At 50.1% G+C, this 24,545-nt stretch overlaps 3 protein-coding genes across 3 annotated transcripts; all 3 read right to left on the bottom strand.

Moving 5' to 3' along the window:
- Positions 1-3,972: 3,972 nt before the first annotated feature.
- On the bottom strand, positions 3,973-6,275 carry LOC127336848 (subtilisin-like protease). Its single transcript, XM_051363715.1, has one exon. It carries the CDS (start codon positions 6,273-6,275, stop codon positions 4,044-4,046), a length of 2,232 nt encoding a protein of 743 aa, XP_051219675.1. The 3' UTR covers positions 3,973-4,043.
- A 7,429-nt stretch (positions 6,276-13,704) lies between these two features.
- On the bottom strand, positions 13,705-15,979 carry LOC127336847 (subtilisin-like protease). Its single transcript, XM_051363714.2, has one exon. It carries the CDS (start codon positions 15,977-15,979, stop codon positions 13,739-13,741), a length of 2,241 nt encoding a protein of 746 aa, XP_051219674.1. The 3' UTR covers positions 13,705-13,738.
- Positions 15,980-20,966: 4,987 nt separating this feature from the next.
- LOC127336849 (putative receptor protein kinase ZmPK1) lies at positions 20,967-24,130 on the bottom strand. Its single transcript, XM_051363716.2, has one exon. The coding sequence runs from the start codon at positions 24,027-24,029 to the stop codon at positions 21,474-21,476; it is 2,556 nt and encodes an 851-aa protein (XP_051219676.1). The 5' UTR covers positions 24,030-24,130; the 3' UTR covers positions 20,967-21,473.
- Positions 24,131-24,545: the final 415 nt, after the last annotated feature.

Here is a 24,545-nt window from a genome sequence, read left to right as displayed (position 1 = left end):
ATTTATGTACGTAGATTGCCGAGAGTTTCCCCAATTTGAGCAAGTGGGCGCTTTCTCACGACTCTGGTGCTCGATACGACATAATGACCACCAACATGTCAGAGGTGTGCAATGGCGTGTGGAAAGGTGTGTGCGCCCTCCCTATCATGGCGCTAATTATTGAAACTTGGAACCGGACTTTCACGTATTTTGCAAACATAGTCCAGATTGCCAACGCTCGAAATGCAATGAACAAGCCATGGTATGAAAAGATGCAGCGACATCTGGACAAGAAAGCAACAAAATCACAAAGCCATGCATGGTTTCCGTCTAATTGATGCACTTAGGAATAAGTGGTAAATACATGTACGCGCCAAGTTTGTGAAAGGCACCACATACGCCCAGGAAAGCAGGCTATCACCCTTAGCCCTAGCTCGACAGGAAAAATAAGGCGAAAACTTTTGGCAAGAAAAACAAGGCGCAAACTTTTTCCGGAAAATCAATATTTATTTATTAATACATCGCGTGAAATTTAGATGCAAATACACCTAAAATTAAAATACGGCTAATCACTACAACGGAATTTAAGATACAATGAGAAAGTAAAACTAAAATTAACATACATAGCTATTACGACATATCACTCTATTTGCCCGGCATCCAGCGTGGCCATTTTTTCCGTCTTGTTGCCGCGCATGCGTCTCAGAAACCCTTTTTTCTTAATCTCTTCATTTCCGCTTCACGGACCTCCCTGCGCACCTCTTTCTCAGCATACATACGTGCAACTGCATCATCCATCCTCTTCTGATTCGCCTCACGATTTTGATTTTGCTCAGCCCTTAATTCATGTATTTGTCTCTCTATGCTTTATCATTAGTAAAAGCCTTTTTCCTACGCTCCTCCTCATGGAACCTTTCCCATGCACGGTGGTGTTTTTCCTCCACCTCACGGCGCGCCGAATTCGGTTGCTCCATGTCTATCCAGTGAAACCACTTGCACAGGGGCGGGGGAGACTGCGACACAAATAAGACGGTTAATAAATAAAAACTAATAACATACAAATATGTTTTTAATCATGCTATTAGAACATACCGCGGGCCTCGCACGATGAACTTGTTTGTGTGGGTTGATCTTGATCATAGTTCGTGCACATGAAATATTTCATGCCGAACTCATCAAAAAAGTCCACCACCTCCTTTACCTTCGCACGGAGGCTGCACCAACATCTCTCTGCTCTAACATTCGGTGGCAAGTTTGCATTCTTCTCCTTCATCGATCTAAAATCTTGGTACGAGAAAGGCACACTCATGCTGGCTAAGGTATGAGCACTTGTGCACCAAATAAGTTCATGCTCAATCAAGTCCTACGCAGTTTGATTGCATCATGATTCGGTATAAGTTGGGTTGTAACTAGGGTTTTTTCAGTTGCAAATAGAGTTACAACTGAGAATAATTATATAAGTAGTTAGAATTGATGCGTGATTCGTGCTAATCATTAGTTACAGCATAAGTTGATTTGATGACATCATTTGATCATTTGATTGAGAGTAAAGTTAGTTCTTTCGTATGAATTGTGAAATAGTCACACCCTTCGTTTATATAAAAATGGTCGCTAGAGTCGCTAGAGTCGTAAATGGTCGCATGATTCGGTATATGAGCACGGCGCACGTTCGCCGGCGGTACAGCCCAGTATCCCTGGCGCTTTGGGCCCAATTTGCCGGCGGTAAGGCTAGGCCCAAATGGGACCCCGCGGCCCATTGCACCCCCGACGCCTCCGTTTCCATTTCGCCGGCGGTAATGGAGCCACCCCCGGCGCCGTCCTACCTATTTCGCCGACGGTACTGTTAGGCCCCCCTGGAAGGTATTACCGCCGGCATCTTCAGCTCGTATTTGCCGGCGGTAAGTAGTGCGGCTATAAGCCTTTCCCTAGTAGTGTCTCGAAGAGGAGGTCTACATGAAACAGCCACCTGGGTATGAGAACAAATACAAGCCAAACTATGTATGCAAATTGGACAAGGCACTATATGGATTGAAGCAAGTGCCTCGAGCATGGTACTCTCGTTTGAGCACTCAGCTGATATATTTTGGGTTTGTTGCTTCAAAATCCGATACTTCTCTATTCATCTATCGCAAGGCATCCATAACTATTTTTATGCTCATCTATGTTGATGATATCATAGTTGCTAGTTCTTCTCAGGCAGCAACTGATGCATTGCTGAAGGATTTGAGTAGAGAGTTTGCTCTAAAGGATCTTGGTGATCTACACTACTTTCTAGGTATGGAAGTTCAGAAAGTTCGTGATGGGCTGATCTTAAATCAAACAAAGTATGCTCAAGATGTTCTTGCACGAGTTGGTATGACAGACTGTAAAGGTTCACCTACACCATTATCATCTCCAGAGAAGATAACAGCTCATGAAGGAGATTTGTTGGGTCCTGATGATAGTACCAAGTATAGAAGTATGGTAGGTGCTTTACAGTATCTTACCCTCACTAGACTAGATATTGCTTATGCAGTTAATAAGGTATGTCAACATTAACATGCTCCCACAACTCTGCATTTGACAGCCGCCAAACGCATTATGAGATATGTTAAGCAGACTGTTGGACTTGGGATCACGTTCATGAAATCTACATCTACCTTGGTTAGTGCCTTTTCAGATGCAGACTGGGCAGGTTGTGTAGATGATCGTCGATCTACTGGAGGGTTTGCAGTCTTCTTTGGTCCTAATCTCATTTCTTGGAGTGCTAAGAAGCAAGAAACGGTGTCCAGGTCTAGTACAGAGGCAGAGTATAAGTCTGTAGCTAATGCTACAGCTTGAGGTCATTTGGGTACAGTCCTTACTCGATGAACTTGGAGTAAGATTGTTACAACCACCATGTTTGTGGTGTGACAATCTTGGAGCGACATACCTGTCAGCAAATCCTGTCTTCCATGCAAGAGCAAAGCACATTGAGGTAGATTTTCACTTCGTCAGAGAACGAGTGATGAAGAAACAACTAGAAGTTCGGTTTATTCCATCCAAGGATCAAATTGCAGATGGCTTTACAAAACCTCTCCCTGTTCGTAGTTTTGAAGAATTTAAACATAATCTCAACTTAGCTAAGTTGTGATTAAGGGAGGGTGTTAAACATATAGTAGTTCCTGTACCGACTTGTATTAGAGTTGGGGTATTATATGTCTTGTAAAGCCTGCACCGCAAAGTGTATATATATACGTGAGAAACAGATCGCTCGGGATTATCCGAGTAGACCAAAGTTACGCCGTTTTACACAAATACCTAACTTAACAGGGCACGCGGTCGTGTCGAGTGCTTTGGGGGAGTGGATTTTGTACACACGCATGGGTGTGGGTGTGTTCTTGACTATCGATTATTTCTCGAGGTTCCCACTCGTGTTCTCTCTTCTTATTGTATCCGAATCTCAAAGTAAAATAGCGGTGCTCGAATTACCCATGCCAATGTGTGTAAGTATAAAAGTATTTCCCATGGCCTTTGCCATATCATTCTTGAGCGGAAGCATCGGAAGAGACAGGCACGCAAAGGCTTATAGGATCGTGAACCACCCACCACAACAGCACGTCAGCCCGTAGATGAATTTACCTAACATATTTCCGTAGGTGTAGGATTATCGGTAGCCAAAGAGTAATGTTACACTTACGGGAAACATCTACGGGTCACAAACTTACGGGATGAGGTGGCAGCACAGGGTTGGTTCAGATCTTTTGCTTCCCTTGTTTTTAGGATCGTGAACCACCCACCACAACAGCACGTCAGCCCGTAGATGAATTTACCTAACATATTTCCGTAGGTGTAGGATTATCGGTAGCCAAATGCACCATTCCAAAGTTTTTATTAATGTTTCTTCCGCGTAGTATATCAAAATTAGTGAAGAACCTTACATATTTCCTCTGTTTTTTGGCTAATGCCATGGGTTGTCTTACAAATCAACTCAAACATGCACCATTACATTTTTTTATTCCAACTCATACCACTGAAAACCTGTCGAAGTAAATCATATGTTGATAGAACTGGATGGAGGCACAGGCACACAGCTCTTGCAAACTCTAGTGTGAGGGGAAGGTGGCCGAGACGGGACTCCTCACGGTGTGCGTGTCTGACACCCACCGGATGGCGCCCTGCACCGCCGTGGCGCTGTCCTTGATCGGGAACACGAGCACCTTGAATTTCTGCATCTGGACCTTACCGCCGAACCAGAGCACGTTCGGCGTAACGGTGACGTTCACGGCGCTTCCCGCCGGCATGTCGACCTCGGCGCGGTACATCGCCGTCGCCTCCCCGACGTTCTTCACCGTGCGCTCGACTACCACCGGAGCCAACGGGTTCCAATCCTTCACGAACGCCACCGATATTGACGGGTAGTTCAGCGCGGACTGCGGGATCACCGCCACGGCACTGCAGTCCACCGGGCGGCGCGCGATCACCGAGCACTCCCGATTAGTGTACAGCCCGCAGAGGTAGCCGATGTAGCCATCGTTGTACATGTCGTAGACCAGGCCAGGGTCCACGGCCTTCTCCGGATTGACGAAGCCGGCTCCGGTGGCGAATAAGTCGGCTGGCTTATGCTGCTCGTTGAGAATCGGTGCGCCAGAGCGGTCATTGAAGTCGGCGGTGGTCATGATGGCGGACTTGATCGCCGCGGGCGACCAGTCTGGGTGCTTGCTCTTGATCAGCGCGGCGATGCCGCTGAGGTGCGGCGTCGACATGGAAGTCCCGGAGATGATGTTGAAGGTCGGCCGGAAGTCGAACCTTGGAGGGCCGACCTGAAACGGCCACGCCGCGAGAACGCTGACGCCGGGGCCCGTGATGTCGGGCTTCAGAATGCCGGGGTTCTGGATGCTGGGGCCACGGGAGGAGAAGGAGGTGATTGCCGGCGCCGGCGACGTGCCGAGGACCGTGCCGCCGAATGAAATCTGGGCCGTCGGGTTTGCGGTAGAATTGATGTAGGTTTTAATCGCCACTCCGGCGGCGTAGCTGACGTGCGAGGCTGGGAGCACGTGCGCGTCAGCGAGTGTGCTGTAGCCGTCGATGAACTGGTTGGTCAGAATCATGCCGGCGCCTCCTGCTCTCAGCACCTCGGCTCCCTTATCAATCCTCGCGACGTTGTTCCCCCGCTCGCAGAGCACGATCTTGCCCTTGACGTCGAAGCCATCCAGTGAGCCGTTGCCACAGAACTGGGCGAAAGGTGTCGAGCTCGCGCCGGCGTAGACCAACGGGACAGCGGACGACGAGGTGTTTGGCTGGTAGACGGACTCGCCGTCGAAGGAAACGCCGTTTCCGAGGATCACCTTGGAGAGGATCAGACGGTCCATTGTGCCGGCGGCGACGGTGAGCATCCAGGGCGCCTCATTCGACAACGTGCTGTTGAGTGGACCGGAGTTTCCGGCTGCCATGCTGACAAATATCCCCTTCTCCGCGGCGGCGAACGTGCCGACAGCGATGCTGTCTTGGTAGAACGGCAGCGACTCCCCGCCCAGCGACATGGATATGACGTCGCAGCCGTCAGACACGGCGGCGTCGATGCCCGCGAGGATGTCCACGCTGGCGCAGCCAAAGTCATCGCAGACCTTGTACATGGCTAAGTGCGCGCGTGGCGCCATACCGGACGCGACGCCGCTGGCCTGACCGAGCACCTGAGCGCCCGGCACGAGGGCTCCCGCCGCGGTGCTCGACGTGTGTGTGCCGTGGCCTTCCTCGTCCGTCGGCGGGGTGCCGGGGCTGCTGCCACTGATGAAGCTCCGGGCGCCGATCAGCTTGTTGTTGCATGCGGAGCCGTTGAAGTCGCATCTGCCCTTCCACTTGGCCGGCGGCAGCGGCATGCCGGCGCCGCTGAAGGAGGGGTGGTTGGGGAAGATGCCCGTGTCGAGCACCCCGACGATAACCCCGTCGCCCAGCCCGACGGAGAGGTTCCTCGTGCCCAGGTCCGTGTTCAGCCCGAGAAACTGCGGGGTGTGCGTCGTCTGCACGTGGTAGATCACGTTCGGTACCGCGGCGACGAACCCGGGCATGGCAGAGATCGCGTCGAGCTCGCGCCGCGTCAGCCGGGCTGCGAAGCCACTGGTGACATGGTAGTACGAGTGGAGCAGACGGCCGTGCTCTGGGAGGAAGGACTGGTGAAACGCCTTCCGGTCGTCGGACGTGCCGAACAGGTGGCTCTCCTGGGGCTGCACGTGGATGACGTACGTGCTAAGCTCGTCTCCGGTCTCTCCGGTGGCGACAAGGGCGAGGAAGAGGAAGGGGAGAAGGAAGGCCAGCAAGCAGAGCTTGAAGCTTTCCATGGCTAGGTAAGTAGCTTGTGATGGTCTGGTCTAGTGCGCGTACGTGCATGGATTTTATAAGTGAAACGCTACTTTTAGATTGCAGGTTCTTGTTGTGGCTGTACGTGCGTAGCCGCGTAGGCATCGGTGTGATCGAGACACGGAACTTTGCAGCTGTGAAATATCACAACAATCTGGAGATGTTTGCGAGGAAGACTGAGTATTGCAGATGATTTGGCTGCTTGGGAATTTCCGTACGTTCGGAGGCATGCACAGGACAAACTGGCAACCAATCTGATATCGGTCGCGCTGAGCCTCCCGGAGGCCAAATTGATCCCTTGGCTCGCCAGGCGTATGATAGTCACTACCGAAAACCTAGTTTTACACAGGCCGATACCCACCGGAGTCTATTCCTCCAATGAGGCAATGCAGTACATGCATATACCCTGCCCGTTTCTATTTCTGAGAATTAACTTCATTCTCGCTCAGTCAGATCATGTTATCGAATCATAGTTGGAACCTATGATCTTAGAGTAATTCAAATGTTTGGAGCATTTTTCTTAGTTATATCTCCACTTGTAACTAAAAAGTCTCGATTACAACCTCACTTGCAACTAATGCACGAATCACGATGCAATCGAATGGTGTAGAACTAGACGGAGCACAAACCTACGGATCGATATCACTGCCTATATATACTTCTTGTAAGCCGCCGGCTAGGGTTTATCAGATTATAGAGTGTTTGTAAACACTCTCCATATATAGTGAAGTTTCTTTGGTGGCGCCCGTGCTTTTTACCTCTCTTTGTTGGAGAGGGTTTTCCACGTTAAAATATTGTGTCGTGTTCGTGTGTTCCTTTATCGTTCTTCGTTATTTGCTTGTCGTTTTTATAACAAGTGGTATCAGAGCCCGTGTTTCAATCTAGGGTTTGCGACATATCTTCCTTGAAATTCGATCTACCGCAGCTGGAATACACCACAAGGTTTTCTTTGTGGCAAGTGAAGATGAGGGCGATCCTCGCCCAAACTTCTGATCTGGATGAAGCTCTTGATGGATTTGGCAAGAAAGATGCCAAAACCTGGACCGACGATGAAAAGAGCAAAGACCGTAAGGCTTTGTCTTTACTTCAGCTTCATCTATCCAATAATATCTTGCATGAAGTGTCGGCTGGGTGGTTGAAACTGGTGCATGTCCAAAGATCTAACCAGTAAGATGCATGTGAAGATGAAGTTGTTCTCGCACAAGCTGCAAGAAGGTGGGTCGATGATGAACCATCTATCGATCTTTAGAGAAATCGTTCTGATCTGTTGTCCATGGAGGTAAATTATGAAGATGGGGATCTCGCTCTTCTTCTGTTAGTCTCATTGGCTAATTCTTTTACGAATTTCCGAGACACTCGGTTATACAGTCGTGATGAACTAACCCTTGCCGAAATATATGAGGCCCTCCAAACAGAGGGAAAAGATGAGATCTATGGTGCAGGTAGGGGGTCGTCACCTAAGGCGTAAGCACCGCACATCCGAGGCGTAACCGAGTACGTAAACAACAACTACAACAGAGAGATAAGAGCAAGACCAATAGAGATCGTTCAAAGTACAAGGGACGATATAGTAAGTTCTGCAAGTATTGTAAGAAAACTAACCACAATATGATGATTGTTGGAAGTTGCGTAAAAAGGAAAAAGTTACTTACCAACCGAAGAACAAATCGACGGTGATGGAAAAACTACTGTTGTTTCCAAAGTGATAATTACGAAGGTGATTATCTAGTTGTTTTTGCTCGTTGTGTTTCTGGTAATGATGAGTGGATACTTGATTTTACATGTTCGTTTAATATCTGTTGTAACAAAAAAATGGTTCAAGACTTATGAGTCTCAGGCAGAGTGGAGATGTTGTGCGTATCATATATAACAACCCACGTGACATCGTGGGCATTGGCTCCGTTCATATCAAGATACATGCTGGCGTGTCACGCCCTCGGCCAGAGGTGCGACACATAGCTGGCATGGCCGTAAATCGGATCTCTCTTAGTACCCTTGATGTTGATTGGTACAAACACTCCGGTTCTCGCGGAGTTCTGAAGGTATCTAAAGGTTCTCTCGTTCACATGATAGGTGATATGAATTCTGCAAAGTTATATTTTCTTAGAGGTAGCACATTGTCTAGGATTGATGCTTTCTGTTATACCCGATGAACATGATAAAACTAATTTGTGGCATATTGATACGTCTCAAACGTATCTATAATTTCTTATGTTCCATGCTACTTTTCTCGATGATACTCACATGTTTTATACACATTATATGTCATTATTATGCATTTTCCGGCACTAACCTATTAACGAGATGCCGAAGAGCCGATTCTTTGTTTTCTGCTGTTTTTGGTTTCAGAAATCCTAGTAAGGAAATATTCTCGGAATTGGACGAAATCAACGCCCAGGGTTCTATTTTTTCACAAAGCTTCCAGAAGACCGAGGGAGAAACGAAGGGGGGCCACGAGGTGGCCAGACACTAGGGCGGCGCGGCCCAGGCCCTGGGCGCGCCGGCCTGTGGTGTGGGCCCCTCGTGAGCCCCCCTGACCTACCTCTTCGCCTACTTAATCCTTCGTCGATAATAGCCCCGCACGAGAGCCACGATACGGAAAACCTTCCAGAGACGCCGCCACCGCCAATCCCATCTCGGGGGATTCAGGAGATCGCCTCCGGCACCCTGTCGGAGAGGGGAATCATCTCCCAGAGGACTCTACACCGCCATGGTCGCCTCCGGATTGATGTGTGAGTAGTTCACCCCTGGACTATGGGTCCATAGCAGTAGCTAGATGGTTGTCTTCTCCTCATTGTGCTATCATTGTTAGATCTTGTGAGCTGCCTAACATGATCAAGATCATCTATCTGTAATGCTACATGTGCGTTTGTTGGGATCCGATGAATAATGAATACTATGCTATGTTGATTATCAATCTATCTATGTGTTGTTTATGATCTTGCATGCTCTCTGTTGCTAGTAGAGGCTCTGGCCAAGTCATTGCTTGTAACTCCAAGAGGGAGTAATTATGCTCGATAGTGGGTTTATGTCTCCATTAAATGCAGGGAGTGACAACAACCTCTAAGGTTGTGGATGTCTTGTTGCCACTAGGGATAAAACATCAATTCTATATCTAAGGATGTATTTGTTGATTACATTACGCACCATACTTAATGCAATTGTCTGTTGTTTGCAACTTAATACTGGAGGGGGTTCGGATGATAACCTGAAGGTGGACTTTTTAGGCATAGATGCATGCTGGATAGCGGTCTATGTACTTTGTCGTAATGCCCAATTAAATCTCACACTACTCATCATAACATGTATGTGCATTGTTATGCTCTCTTATTTGTCAATTGCCCAACTGTAATTTGTTCACCCAATATGCTATTTCTTATGGGAGAGACACCTCTAGTGAACTGTGGACCCCGGTCCATTCTTTTACATCGAATACAATCTACTGCAATACTCGTTTCTTGTTTTTGCAAACATCATCTTCCACACTATACATCTAATCCTTTGTTACAGCAAGCCGGTGAGATTGACAATCTCACTGTCAAGTTGGGGCAAAGTAATTGGGTTGTGTTGTGCAGGTTCCACGTTGGCGCCGGAATCCCTGGTGTTGCGCCGCACTACACTCCGCCGCCATCAACCTTCAACGTGCTTCTTGACTCCTACTGGTTCGATAAACCTTGGTTTCTTCGAGGAAAACTTGCCGCTATACGCATCACACCTTCCTCTTGGGGTTCCCAACGGACGTGTGCTTTACCGTCACAAGGAAGCTACTTTCTGGCGACGTTGCAATCCAACTCCCACGTCAGCACATATGCGTCTTGGACATATGAGTGAACATGGCATGGCGTAACTGCACGTGAGAGACCTGCTAGATGGATGCAATTTGAGTAAGTTTGAGTTCTGTGAGAACTGCATTTTTGGTAAGCATAAAAGAGTTAAATTAAGTGTTTCCGTTCATACCACCAAAGGGATTTTAGATTATGTTCATGCTAATCTGTGGGGACCTTCCCGTAAGACTTCTCTTGGTGGTGCAAATTACTTGCTTACTATCATTGATAATTACTCCAGAAAAGTATGGCCTTTCTTTATGAAACATAAATCTTATGTATTTGATGCTTTTAGAAAGTGGAAAGTTATGGTAGAGAAGCAAACAGAAAGAAAGTTAAATTGCTTCACACCGACAATGGCATGAAATTTTGTTCTACTATCTTTAATGATTACCGCAGCGATGAAGGCATTGTCGTGCACCACACCATCCCATACACTCCTCAACAAAATGGTGTGGCAGAGAGGATGAACATGACCATCATCTCCAAGGCTCGCTGCATGTTGTTTAATGCTGGTATGCATAGACGTTTTTGGGCTGAAGCAGCCTCCACCGCTTGTTACTTGATAAACAGGTCACCTTGCATTCCTCTTGATAAGAAAACTCCTATTGAGGTATGGTCTGGTTCACCTGCTGATTATTCACAGTTGAGAGTTTTCGGTTGCACTGCTTATGCTCATGTTGATAATGGAAAGTTAGAACCTAGAGTTGTTAAGTGTGTGTTTCTTGGTTATGGTTCAGGAGTTAAGGCATACAGGTTATGGAATCCTAGAAACTAAGACAATTTTGCATAGCAGGAATGTTGCCTTTAATAAGACTGTCATGTTTCATAAGAGTTCATCTACATATGTTTTTAATGCTGTTGATTTTTCTGATGTTTCCGATGATGAGCAACAGAGGATTAGTGTGCAGGTGGAGCACATGGAGGAAAGAGAATAAAGTTGCTGAAAATGATAATACTGTTGTTCAACACTCACCACATGTCTTTGCATCGGACCTGCTGAATCCTTCCGGAGCTTCATCCAGATTGGAAGTTTGGGTGAGGATCGCCCTCATCTTCACTTGCCGCAGAAAAATTTCGTGGTGTAATCCAGCTGCGGTAGATCGAACTTCAAGAAAGATATGTCACAAACCCTAGAATGAAACACAGGCTCTGATACCACTTGTTATAAAAGCGACAAGCAAATAACAAAGATCGAAATAAGAACGCACGCATGGGACACAAGATTTTAACGCGGAAAACCCTCTCCAACAAATAGAGGTAAAAACCACGAGCGTCGGCCAACAAAACTTCACTATATAGAGGAAGTGTTTACAAACTTCGTGGGTTATCTTATAATCTGATAAACCCTAGTCGGCGGCTTACAAGAGGTATATATAGATGGTGGCATCGATCCGTACCGCGAAGGGGGGGGGGGCTTCGGCCCGAGCCTACCGGCGACGGGCCTTGCTACTCGTTAGAAGTTAGCCTCCCTTTAGAATGAATTTGGATCACAATACCACAATAATTAGTTTGTATTCTAGGCTTAGTCAAAGTCAAACTGATGGGGCCAGAAGTTGCTGCTCTTGGAGGTGGCGTCCGGTGGTCCAAGATCTGGTTCGGCCAGATCTGATGGGGTGGTTGTTGTGTCCTGCCTCGGTGGCAGGGAGCACCCTCCTCCAGGCCTCGGGCCTTCGGCTTTCTTGGTGGCAGTAGGAGTGGGCTGGTCCTCTTGCTGACCATCATGGTGCCGGGCAGCGGTCTGCCTGCCTGCGGTGTGCCGGCCTCTGGCGGTCGGTGTGTGGCTGCGAGAGTTGTCTCCTCTTACTCAGACATCAGCCTGGAGGGGGTTGCCCCTGGGGCTGGCGAGTGCCATGGTTTCGCAATGGCGGCCATGGTGGTGACGTGCTTCCCACCCGGGGGGGCGTCGTGGCTGGGTGTTGAGCTCCTCTGTCTTGCCATCAGTGATAGAGGACGTTGTTTCCTTCTAATCTGGTGTGCCCTATGGTTCTGCAGATGGTGGCCATGGGTGTAGTCTCCTCTCCGATGCGAGGTGAGCCGTGGCAGCGGTGGTGGTGGCTTCTTCTTGCCGGTTGTTGGGCTCCGGTGTCGGGTCCTTGTCGGATCTCTATGGCGCCTTGTGGGTGCTCTTTGCGAGAGTGCTCAATGGGTGTGTCTCTGCTTGGTGATGCCCTTCGACTCCAGCTGGTGGCACACAGGCGTCGTGGCGTCGTCTGGCTGCGTGCAACCTTTCGGCCACCCCCTCGACGTAGATGGTGTCGGTGCGTAGGGTGGTATCAGATGCGCGCTTCCCTTCGATTACGTCGATGGTGCAGTGCCGTTGTTGGGTCTCGGTGATCCAATGCCGTTCGATTACTCCGACGAGGACTAGAGCTGTGGTGCCCCTCTTGCGTGTTCCTAGGGCTCTTCCTTGTGATCGATGTGCTTGGGTTGCGATGAGTTCTCATCGGCCAACCGTCCCCCAGGTTTGTGGGGTGGCCACTTTTTCTCCTCGGTCTTGTGTGTTGTGGGTGTGTGTTTTTCTTTTTCTTCTCCATCCTTGTAACCCATGAGTACTCTGGTTCATTTGAACCCATCTTGTAGAGGCTGAAAATTTTCATAGGCAACTTGACTGAATATATGTTCAGGCTGGCTTATGCCCGCCGTAGTCACGGTAAAAAACAAATAAAGTTTGACTAAATATTTAGAAATAATATAAACATTTGCAATGTAAAAGTTATACCGAGCTTCAAAAAAGGTTATACCAATCTGATCGACATAAGCTATATATTTCTGTTATATGAATTTGCTATATTTTTTGCAAATTATATGAATTTGCTATTATGGTTGCTAATATTTTTCAAATATTTTTTTATCAAACTTTATAAAGTCTGACTTTCAAAACCCTCAGAACACCAGATAAATAAAAGGAGTGAGTATTCGGACAGGAATTTGTGCACATGGGTGCCATTGCTCCCTCCACTTTCAGTTTTTTTAAAATTTTAAAATCTCACCCTTTTATGTTTTCAAAAATTGTGGCGTTAAATATGTAGATAGATATGTTCATGAGAAGTGTATGCAAAAAAGTCCCGGTAAAAAATACTTTAAATTTTGAAAAATACAAATAAAAAACAAATTTCTAACAAAAGGATACACTATTTTAATACTAATTTACTTCCATTAACTGTCAAAACTTTGTCTTTTTTATATTGTTTAAAATACAAAGTATTTTTTAACGGGACTTTTTTGCATACACCCCACCCGTATATATCTATCTATATATTTAACGTCATAATTTTTTGAGACTTAGAAATGTGAGATTTTAAAATTTTCAAAAATCTAAAAGTGAGGAGAGCACTGGTGTCCATGTACCAAAGACACTTTCCGGGAGTATTCAGAATACATAATACACACTACTAATTTATTTGTAGACACATTCAGAATACATAATTCATTTGTACCAAAGACGCTAGTTATAATAAAAGCAAATGGTGAGGCGAGCCTTTTAATCTTAACCACAAAGATTCCTCTTTTATTTTGGATAGGTAAATTGAACACGCACGATTATTACATTTGTATTCGAGTGTCGAAGGCAACTAATTATTGACATTACGGAAGAAGTTGCCAAGCAGTCCAAAGCTCTATTCCGCAGCAAAGGTGGCTGAAATGGGGATCCTCACGGTGTGCCTCTCCGACACCCAGCGGACCGCGCCCTGCAGCGCCGTGGCGCTGCTATTCGTCGCCGACACGATTATCAGGAACCTCTGCTCGTGGTTCGTCTGGGCGAACGAGAGCGAGCTCGGGAATACGCTGACGCTCACACAGCTGTTCGCCGGCATGTCGACGTGGGCGTAGTACACCGCCGGCTCCTCTCCGACGTTCTTCGCCGTGCGATACACCCACTTCGTAGACATCTGCGTCTCCTGCGTGAACGGTACAGAGACCGACGGGTAGTTCAGCTCGTATTCTGAGATGGCCGTCACGGCCGAGCAGTGCACCCGGCGGCGCGCGATCACCGAGACCTCGTGGTCCGTGTACTTGCCGCAGAGGTAGCCGATGTAGTCGTCGGTGGAAATGTTAAAGACCAAGCCTGGATCCACGGCCTTCTCCGCGTTGACGTGGCCGGCCCCGACGGCGAAGAGGTCGGCGGGAATGTGCTGCTCGTTGAGTATTGGCGTGCCGGAGCGGTCGGTGGCATCGGCGGTGGTCATGATGGCGGATTTGATCTGCGCCGGCGACCAGTCCGGATGGTTGCTCTTGATCAGCGCCGCGATGCCGCTGAGGTGCGGCGTGGACATGGACGTGCCGGAGATGATGTTGAAGGTGGGCCTGAGGTCGAACCTTGGCAGGCCGACCTGGAACGGCCACGCCGCAAGCACGCTCACGCCTGGGCCCGTGATGTCGGGCTTCAGAATTCCGGGGCTCTGGATGCTGGGTCCGCGGGAGGAGAAGGAGGTGATGGCCGGCGCTGGCGACGTGCCGAGGACCGTACCTTGGAAGAAGGAGATCATTGCCTCCGGGTTCGACGTGGATTTGATGTAGGCCTTGATCTCTAGTCCGGCGACGAAGCTGACGTGCGAGGCCGGGAGAACGTGCGCGTCCGCGAGTGTGCTGTAGCCGTCGATGAACTGGTTGGCCAGGATCATGCCGGCGCCTCCTGCTCTCAGCACTTCGGCACCCTTGTCCACCCTTCCGACGTTGTTTCCCCGGTCGCATAGCACGATCTTGCCCTTCACATCGAAGCCGTCCAGCGAGCCGTTGCCGCAGAACTGGGCGAAGGGCCTCGCGCTCGCGCCGGCATACACAAGCGGGAAGAAGAGAGGCCCCGAGAGGTTGAACGCCGGATGGTACACTGACTCGCCATCGAAGGAGAGTCCGCCTCCGATGATTACCTTGGCGAGGATCAAACGATCCATGGTGCTGGCGGCGACGGTGAGCATCCAGGGCGCCTCGTTTGACAGCGTGCTGTGGAGTGGACCCGAGTTGCCGGCCGCCATGCTGACGAAGATACCCTTCTCCGCAGCGGCGAACGTGCCGATGGCGAGGCTGTCTTGGTAGAATGGCATCGAGGGCCCGCCAAGCGACATGGATAAGACGTCGCAGCCATCGGACACGGCAGCGTCGATGCCGGCAAGGATGTCCACGCTGGCGCAGCCCTCTTCGTTGCAAACCTTGTACATGGCTAAGTGCGCGCGCGGCGCCATTCCGGACGCGTCTCCGCTGGCCTGGCCAAGCACCTGAGCGCCCGGAACGTGCGCTCCTGCCGCAGTGCTGGAAGTGTGCGTGCCATGCCCTTCCTCGTCAGTCGGTGGACTGCGGGCGCGGCTGCCACTGATGAAAGTCTGAGCGCCAATGAGCTTGTTGTTGCACGCGGAGCCTTTGAAGTCGCACCTCCCCTTCCACTTGGCCGGCGGTGGCGGCATTCCCTTACCGCTGAAGGAGGGGTGGATGGGGAAGACGCCGGTGTCGAGCACCCCGATAATGACGCCTTCGCCGAAGCCGACCGACAAGTTCCTCGTGCCCCGGGCCGTGTCAAGCCCGAGGAATCGCGGCGTGTGCGTCGTCTGTGTCTGGTAGATCACGTCTCGCACGGCGGTCACGAATCCGGGCATGGCGGAGATGGCGTCGAGTTCCCGCCGTGTAAGCCGCGCCGCGAAGCCGCTGGCGACGTGGCGGTACGAGTGCAGGAGACGGCCATGCTCGGGGAGGAAGGACTGGTGAAACGCCTTTCGGTCATCGGTCGAGCCGAACAGGTGGTTCTCCTGGGGCTGCACGTGGATGATGTACGTGCCGAGCTCCTCCCCGGCATCCCCGGCGGCGACAAGGTTGAAGAGGAGGAAGGGGAGAAGGGAGACCAGCAAAGAGAGCTTGAAGCTTTCCATGGCTAGCTAACTTGTGGTGTACTGTAATGCATGTACGTGCATGTGCTATTTATAAGCGCGTGCTCCCGTTAAAATACAGTTTCTTGCTGGGGCCGAACCAACTAAGTGGAACATCGTTGATTCGGCGTGGTCGAGATAAGGAGCTTTGGAACCAGCTAGTTGAGAGCAATGGTTCGAGATGGATTGGCTGCTTGGGAATTGCCGTTCTGCGGTATGCACAAGAGGAACCTGCCAGCGATAGTTCGAATAACATGAATGTAAACTTCACACGCGACTCGGAACAATATGGTATATATGTTCTGTCAGTCCAGCAATATTTCTCTCCCTCTCATCTTCCTATTTCATTGGTTGTTTTGTGCTTGATGAAACTCTGGTATATATGCGTCATGCGTCCATGCATGGAAAAAAACGAAGAATAACTGATGACGAAATTGTAATTTGCATCGTGTATGGCGTATAACTTGACTATTTTCAACTACTTCGTGGTTTTCCGTTGCTTACCTAGGGGGTTTTGCCTATTGGTTTTGTCTGATATTCCAAGAGAACCTTAGATCAATACCAAAAAGATTTTTATGTACCACATACTTCTCATCAATCATACCTTATGGTAACTTTAACCACATTATAAGTTGTAGATGTTCGTGAAAATTCAGAGCATATATATATAGTTATGTGAAAGTTGAAGAGGGTGGAAGACGCTCATGTTTGTCGTCTCCTAGCGTGTATTTTCTTGGTACAACGTTCTTAGCTTCTTACAATGTCTACACATATCTTTTTTTCAACTAACGTGGATTTTTGTTTCTTCCCATATGGCAAGCCCACGGGTATTTAGCTAGCAACATGTAACATTAACATGCGAGTTCAATCAACAATATGAGTGAATTTCATTACCGAAAACATCACAGACGCACTAGCACACTTAATCATAGAGATCATAATAAGTATATCTAGCATTCCTGAATATGGAGCAAGTATTGGTGCAAGATAGGAGAGTATGAGCACGTACATCGTGACCGGGAAGGTCGCCACACCAGTTTCGTTGTTGAGGTAGCTCATGGTGTTGTCGGGGTCGCTGAATCCGCTAAGGTCGCTGAAGACGAAATAATCCGACGATGAAGAACTCGTACAACACCGAGCAGTCGCGGCGACACACTTCCTTAACCTTACTGTTTGTCTCCTAGTGTAGGTTCTCGATGGACGGAGTTTCGGAGACCTGCTCTCTCGAATGGTCTTGTATCGTAGTCACTTGGATGAAGAAGACTAGATAGCAGCTCATCAAAATGAACTGGTCACGGGAGAGAGACATAAAGGAGTGGAGAACTCGGGATCTGTTATGTCTCTCTTCTCCTTGTAGCATGAGAGGGGAGGCACCGACCTAACCACCACACGTTCAAAGATAGGGACACGAGGCGAGCATGCACACGCACGCTGATCAACTGAACAATGGACTAGGCCTTGAATTGCCAGCCTTATGCAGCAAGTTTCACTCAATATTGGCACGGTACTAGGCTGACATAGGCTTCGCCTCGGGTGGACCTTATAAGTCATACTCCTCGGCATTTCATGAGCTTTATAGAGATTTAGTCAAATTTCACACATTGTGACCATCAGTGTCGCTCATATATGTGTTCTCTAATGATCGCCTTGTATGACAACGTCTTCGCTCAATAGAAGTCACCCATAACTCATTAAGACATAGTTAACATGTCTTATACTAACTATGAGAGAGGGCCATCTGCAATAAAGTGGGAGTATTGGAATTCTCTCTTAACATAGATGACCTGGTTTGCTGTCATATGTCCTACTTCACGAGATCTCCGATTGCATAGGTTCGGTTACCCACTCGATAACTCACATGGGTATCAAACCCATCTCTCTCGATGCACGGTCTGTCATATTTTAGTCTTCTCTCGACATGTTTTGGACTCTTCATAAAACCCTTAGAACTATTCACTTTTACAATCATTGTTTGGTTGTCATGGTTCATGAGAATAGCCGGTACTAGTTTTCAACCATTTGCAAGTTCATCAAGAGCCCTCAAAGACTGAAAAACATATCGGCTTCAACAGTTGAAGTATCTAATGTTGTGAGTTCTTCTTCCATTGTTGACCTTACTAAGATGGTCTTCTTACAAGACTTTTAGAAAACTCGCCACCAACAAGAGTGAATACATGTCTGCTTGTGGTCCAAGCAGGGCGGGGACGGAGACGAGGTTGTACTGGAGGTGTAGCCAGAGGTCGGCGAGGTCGCGCAGGGTCAAGGTGGAGAGGTGCAATGTGATGAGGCCCGCGAGCGGAGCAATGCCAGGTGCACACCGTGGTTATCAGGTAGTGGTATCCGAGCTTCACGTACTTAAGCTTCACTGACTGTGTGAAGTCTGGCGTCCTCGCCGGCGCCCTCGTCGGGGCGGATGCTGTCGTTGTCTCACATGTCGCGACCATCACGGCGGCCGTGCCGCGGGAGGAGCAAAGGTTGCCCATCGTGGTCTGCCTTCATCTCATCAGCATCTGAAATCCAATTTGAATCACTATAACCTTCAATTGCTCTTGGATACCAGGTATAGTGTATCCCTTTAGGTAGTGCATCACTCACTCAAGAGCATGCATGTCAATGATCATCTGTTGGGTTGGTCACAACCCAGCATAGTTTGCTCACAAGAAACGAGATATCAGGTCTTGTAGTGCATTCTAAATACATGAGCGGACCATTGATTTGAGAGTGTGTCAATTGATATCTAGTTGCTTTTTTCATTCTTAATAAAGCAACACACTAGGATCAGAAGGCATGGAAGAATATTTTCACTCAGCATATCAAAATCCTCTCAACACTTTCTCAACATAATGAGATTTCTCTATGTTATTGCTAAGGTGTTAGTAAAACGCTTCACTAAGTCTTGTGAAATCACCTCGTGCCTGCAAGGTGTTAGCAATGACATAGTACAAATAGCGAATAGCAGGGCACTCAATAGAATTCCCTCGGGGGAGTGTTCTAGATACTCTCATCCTAAAAAATACATGCTAGGTGAGGGGTTCAAAGTAAAGCATGCATAGAGGTTGGCGGTGGCGCTGTTCTCAAAGCCAAAGTGATTGCACCACTCATCTAGAGTCAAATCATACTCACGGTTCATTAAACGGAAGGATATCCGGTCGACTCCGGGTTGATTCTCCTCAGTCTTGTAGTAATGGTTCACAGTGTGCTTCAGGTCAAGCGGCGATAGGTGGCAACCTCCTGAAAAGAAAAGTCAAGGAAACCAACATTGTTGCAAAGAGTATTGACATCATCGCGTACGCCTAGTTGGTTCAGAATATGGGGGCATGCCCATTTTGTCGACTTGATCTAGACGGTTGCAACGGTTGAGATGACGGCGGTCTTCGAACTCGATACTGAGCGAAGCGGGTGAGTCTTCCACCGGTAGTGCATCATGTGAAGCTACAGCGCACGAGCGGCTCCTTGTGTTCATCTAAAATAAATAATCAACCGTTTAGTATCTTAAGCACAACTAATTTTTTTAACAAAAGTAAAAAATCTGATCCGATAGAAATAGTCCTCTACACATCTTATAAAACAATCTCTAAAATTGAAATCTAGCATGCTCATTAAGGTGATGAAGTTCATAATATGACCTAAGTCTAGATTGATAATGATAAAAGCTAGAGCATGCATTCACGGATAAAAAGTTGGGGATCGGAGGAGAAACGTACCATACTTCGATCGAGTGCGAGGAAACGAATATAAAAAACGAACGAATTTGGAGATCCAAAGGAGTGGGTTTTGAGTTTGGAGGAGGAAGAGAGAGAGAGGATATGAAATTTTTGATTTGGTTACATCTTCCATGCCTGTTTCTGGCGTTCGATACGTGGTATGGGCACATCCCGCCCGTACCAGGTGCAGCCGCCTTAGGGCTAAGGCGGACGACGCGGTACGGCCACATATTGACTATTGCTATTAAGATTTTTACCCCATGGTTATCGATATGAGCTTAGTGAATCCCTCATTATCCCCCTCATCCATGTGTTAGAGCGCCGATACGGTAATGTCACTTCCCGCTGTTCACTCTACCACACTTCAAAGGGTAGTTCCCTCCTTGTCCATAAGGCAAATATTATGTGTGCACTTCACAGATCGAAGGTATAAAACATATTTATTTCCCACCATAATATTCCTAGGGTTTCTCCATATTTTCCCAAGAACAAAGGGACTACTGATATATGAAGGGGATCAACATCATGGCAATATGAATATGATGGTACAATTGCGTACAATGTAAATCCTAATAGAGTTCGGATCACAACCAAGTAAAAAAAGGGGATCTGTGATGGAGACGTTGATGATGATGGTGATGATGATGATGATGATGATAATGATGATGATGATGATGATGATGATGATGATGATGATGATGATGATGATGATGATGATGATGGAGATCGATGCGTTGCTCTTCAAGATCCTAGCCTCCTCCCCCTCTTCTGCGTTGGTGGAGATGGTGATGGAGGCGGCGGCGGCGGAGCAGCAGGGCTTCGCCCCTAGGGCGTGGATGATGAAGTGGTGCCTCTCCTTACCTCCTTCCCTCTTTATATAGGCGCTGGAGGCCGGTTTTGCGAACCGACGAAGCTTGGGTCCGAATATGCACATCGGGCCTTCACAAATGTTGTTCCGTTTGATGAAGCAGACCCAACGGAGCCTGGTACGGGCGGGGTTTGCTCGTACCGATGGTCGTTAAACTTGGAGATGCTTTCGCATTTTGCTCGTCATTTCTTCATCCGGACTTCGATTAATGTGTTCTTCGGCTCGTTGAACTCGTATGAACAAGGGCTACAACACCATGGTCTTAGAACTTAAATATAAGATGTTGGAAAAATATCATTTTTCCTACACCTTATATGGCTAAGTCGGGTGCCTGTAATTCTCCCATCTTGTACCCTTTTGGTCCCTTTTGATCCATTTTTCTATGATCGCCAATAACACCTAAACACATATCAAAAACAAGGGAAACATAATAAAATCCTACTAAAACTACTAAATATGCAAAGCTCATATGAAAATGAACAAGAACTCATAAGTATGCAAAATAGGCAGTGTATCTATCGGAGTATGAAATGAGTGATAATATGAGTAATAGTATACTTAAAAATCTCAGTAAAATAGTGCTAAATTTCGAGCTATCACGAAGGCATCCTCGACGCGGAAGACAGCGGATGTCCCATCTACGATGCTCCCCTCGAGAATCCCAGCCATATCATGTTTGGTTGCGCTTTCGCTCATGGCTTTTTCACGCTCTCGACGCCCGCAAAGGTGTCGAGCCCGCGGTCACTGACACGGTCACCTTGTGCGCTTCCTCCTTCCGCTACTCTGAACACAGCCTTGACCTTGCGCCTCCCCTTCCTTTGGCACCTATGGAAGCACAGAAACAACATTGTGTTCAACGAGCTCGCTCCCTTGCTCTCCTACTCCGTACGGATGACGTCGTTCTCTGAAGCCTCTTGGTTACATTTTAGACCATGTGACTAATTTCTGCGACAGAAAAGGATGCGTGGCGCTGGCGCCGGCTTTCCGGGACAGGAGACGACGCATGCCGCATTGACGGCGGCACGACGTCCTGCGACGTGAGCAGCTTCTGCACGACGGCGTCCATGCTGGGCCTCTTGGCGGGGTCGTCGTCCACACACGACACCGCCACCTCCAGCATCATGGCGGCCTGCAAATAACTCAAGTCCCCGCGCAGCCGCGCGTCCACGAACTCCTCCAGCCACGCCTCCCGCAGGTCCCTCGCCTCCTCCCTCAGCAGCGCCACCAGCCGCGGGAAGTCCAGCCGCAGCAGCTCCTCTCCTGCCGCGCCGTCGTCCACCACCGCCCAGTCGCACACCCTCTGGCCGCGGAGCAGCTCCAGCAGCACCACGCCGAAGCTGAACACGTCGGCCTTGCCGGTGATGGGGAGGTTCAGCGCCCACTCCGGCGCGATGTAGCCCCTGGTGCCCTGAACCTTGGACAGCATGCGGCCGCGTTCGTCCCGGCGGCTCAGCAGCTTCGCGAGCCCAAAGTCGGTGATCTTGGGCTCGAAATCGGCGCCAAGCAGGATGTTCTCCGGCTTCACGTCGCAGTGCACGATCCACTCCAGGCACTCGTGGTGGAGGTACGCCAGCCCCTTGGCGACGCCCACGGCGATCCCGAACCTCGACTGCCATCCCAGCGCGATGGCGCTGCCCTCGCCGTCGAGGAAGAGGGCCTTGTCCAGCGAGCCGTTCTCCACGTGCTCGGAGACGAGGAGCCGGTGCGAGGCCTCGGAGCAGAAGCCCCAGACCCTCACCAGGTTCATGTGGTTGATCCGCCCAATGACGCTGAGGTCCGAACGGAACACCTCGTCGGCCTGCGTCACCGCCTCCAGCCTCGTTACAGTGACGTTCCTGCCGTCGCCCAGCACGCCCTTGTACACTGCCCCCGACGCGCTCCGAGCGACCTCGTCGCTGAACTGGCACGTCGCGCTCGACAGCTCGTCGTACGTGAACCTCCTGAAGTGGCTGAGCACCAGGCTGTACCCTTCGTCGCGGATCTGCCGCGCCGCCGGGTCGGCCCGGAACACGAAAAGATACCCTACGGCGATGAAAATGACCTCCATGACGAACAGCCCGGCCAGAAATGAGTAGAAGTAGACGAAGTTGATCTTGCCGCCTATGGCTCTCCGCAGGTAGTAACTGGCGGTGGTGTTGGCCCTGACCTCGCGCACGGTGCACGCGTGGCCGCCGAGGCGCAGCACGGAGGGGTCGAACTTGTTCTGGAGGCGGCGGGGCACCTTGAGGTAGATGACCTGCCTGAAGTCGGAGATGCGGCCGCTGAAGAGCGCGATCTTGGGGTAGCACTGGCCAACGCCCTTCTTGTAGCCGAAGGCCTCGCAGTTGCAGTCGTCGAGGCAGATCTGGCGGCACGTGTCGTAGGTGAGCCCCTCGGTGTAGTTGAAGTCGAAGCCCCAGAAGTCGGCGACCGGCATGGGCGCAAAGTCCACGTCCTCGCCGCACCTGACATCGAACTCCCGCCGGCAGCCTTTGCTCCAGTCGCCGGCGTTGGCCACGACGAACCCCTCGGGGCAGGAGCACACCGGCGCCCCGCCCAGCCCGTACGTGCACAGCCCGTAGCGGCCGCAGATGCCGTGGATGTCGCACGGGCGCGACATGGCCACCCACGTGACCTGCCACGTCCCGGCGCCGGAGGCGTCGAGGCTGTAAACGCGGAGGTTGCCGTCGTAGTCGAGCGTGAGGCGGCGCATGGCAACGGCGGGGTCGGCCAGGTCGGAGGCGTTGAACTGGAGGTTGTCGCTGGCGGTGAAGCGGCCGGCGGCGTCGAGGCTGCCGTAGCGGCTGCTGTTGTAGGCGGTGCGGAGGTTGACCCACCACTTGTTGAAGGGGTCCGGCCAGTAGTTGCTGCTGATCTCGGGGCCCTCGTACATGAGGTTGAGGATGTTGTTGCTGTCGAAGTAGAAGTTGTAGAAGCCCGAGGACGGCAGGCCCCTCGCCGACGCCGACACGAGGCGCCGGTACCGCGTGATGGGCTGCCCCGGGAGGAGCGTGTCGGTTGGCCAGTCGAAGCTCTGCCAGAGCGGGTGACCGGACGCGTCGGACACGACGAGGTTGCCGGTGTCGAGCAGCTCGGCGCAGTCGGCCCTGGTGGCGCTGGTGTTGGTGCTCCACACGACGCGGCCGCCGAAGTCCTCCAGCACCAGCCCGGACCCGTCCTTCCGGAGCCCGAAGCGGGAGCCCCGGCCGTTCACCGGGGCGTCGCGGTTGGCCGTCCAGGCCACGGTGGCGTCGGCCGCGGCCGTGATCCAGATGGCGAACGTGTAGGTGTTGGTGGCCACCTCGCGGAACCCGCACGCGAAGTTACCGCTCGGTGACACCAGGACGTGGCCCGAAGAAGATGAAGAGGGAGCGGCGTCCTCCACAGCGAAGGAGTCGCCGCGCCACATGACGCTCCGGTGATCGCCGTCCGAGCGAGCGGCCCATGGCAATGTTGTCACTAGGAAGAAGGCCGTGGCGAGCAGGACACCGGGCGCCCTCATCGTCGCCGTGCTGCCGCGAGCGTTGGTTTTTGCTTCTCGACGGCGAATTAATGGAGATGATTGCGTACGGGCAACTTGCCAAGAATGAAAACGAAGCTAGATAAGAGAGGCTGCTGCAGCGAGTAACAAGTTGGGTTATCTTCATCATGGGTACTTTGGCCTTCTTATACGGGAGCACGCACGTCCTCAGGTGTGATCGTTGACAGTTGCATTTTGATTTTTAATATCCAGACGTTGATTCTGTGTCTTTGGAGGGGCATGGTCATTGGTCAGGCTGAAGCGACTACAGTCATGTTCCCCTGGTCAAGGCATTTTCAGACTTAAGTGAAGTACTGTATTTACGTTCATTTCATAGCCGCCCCCCAATGGGCTACGAGTTCTGTACTTGGACTGCGAAGGTTTCTCAGGTTCTCAACATCAGAGTGGAATTAGAAGCATTCCTTTGCAGAAGCAGACACACTTGACCGGGTTGAAAGTCAAAGGCTCGAGCGGTAAACATCAAACAGGACCGTGAAA

Source organism: Lolium perenne, chromosome 2 (assembly GCF_019359855.2).
Source record: "Lolium perenne isolate Kyuss_39 chromosome 2, Kyuss_2.0, whole genome shotgun sequence".
Taxonomy (NCBI): domain Eukaryota; kingdom Viridiplantae; phylum Streptophyta; class Magnoliopsida; order Poales; family Poaceae; genus Lolium; species Lolium perenne.
Note: the sequence above shows the minus strand (reverse complement) of the source record. Positions and strands in the feature narration are given on the sequence as shown.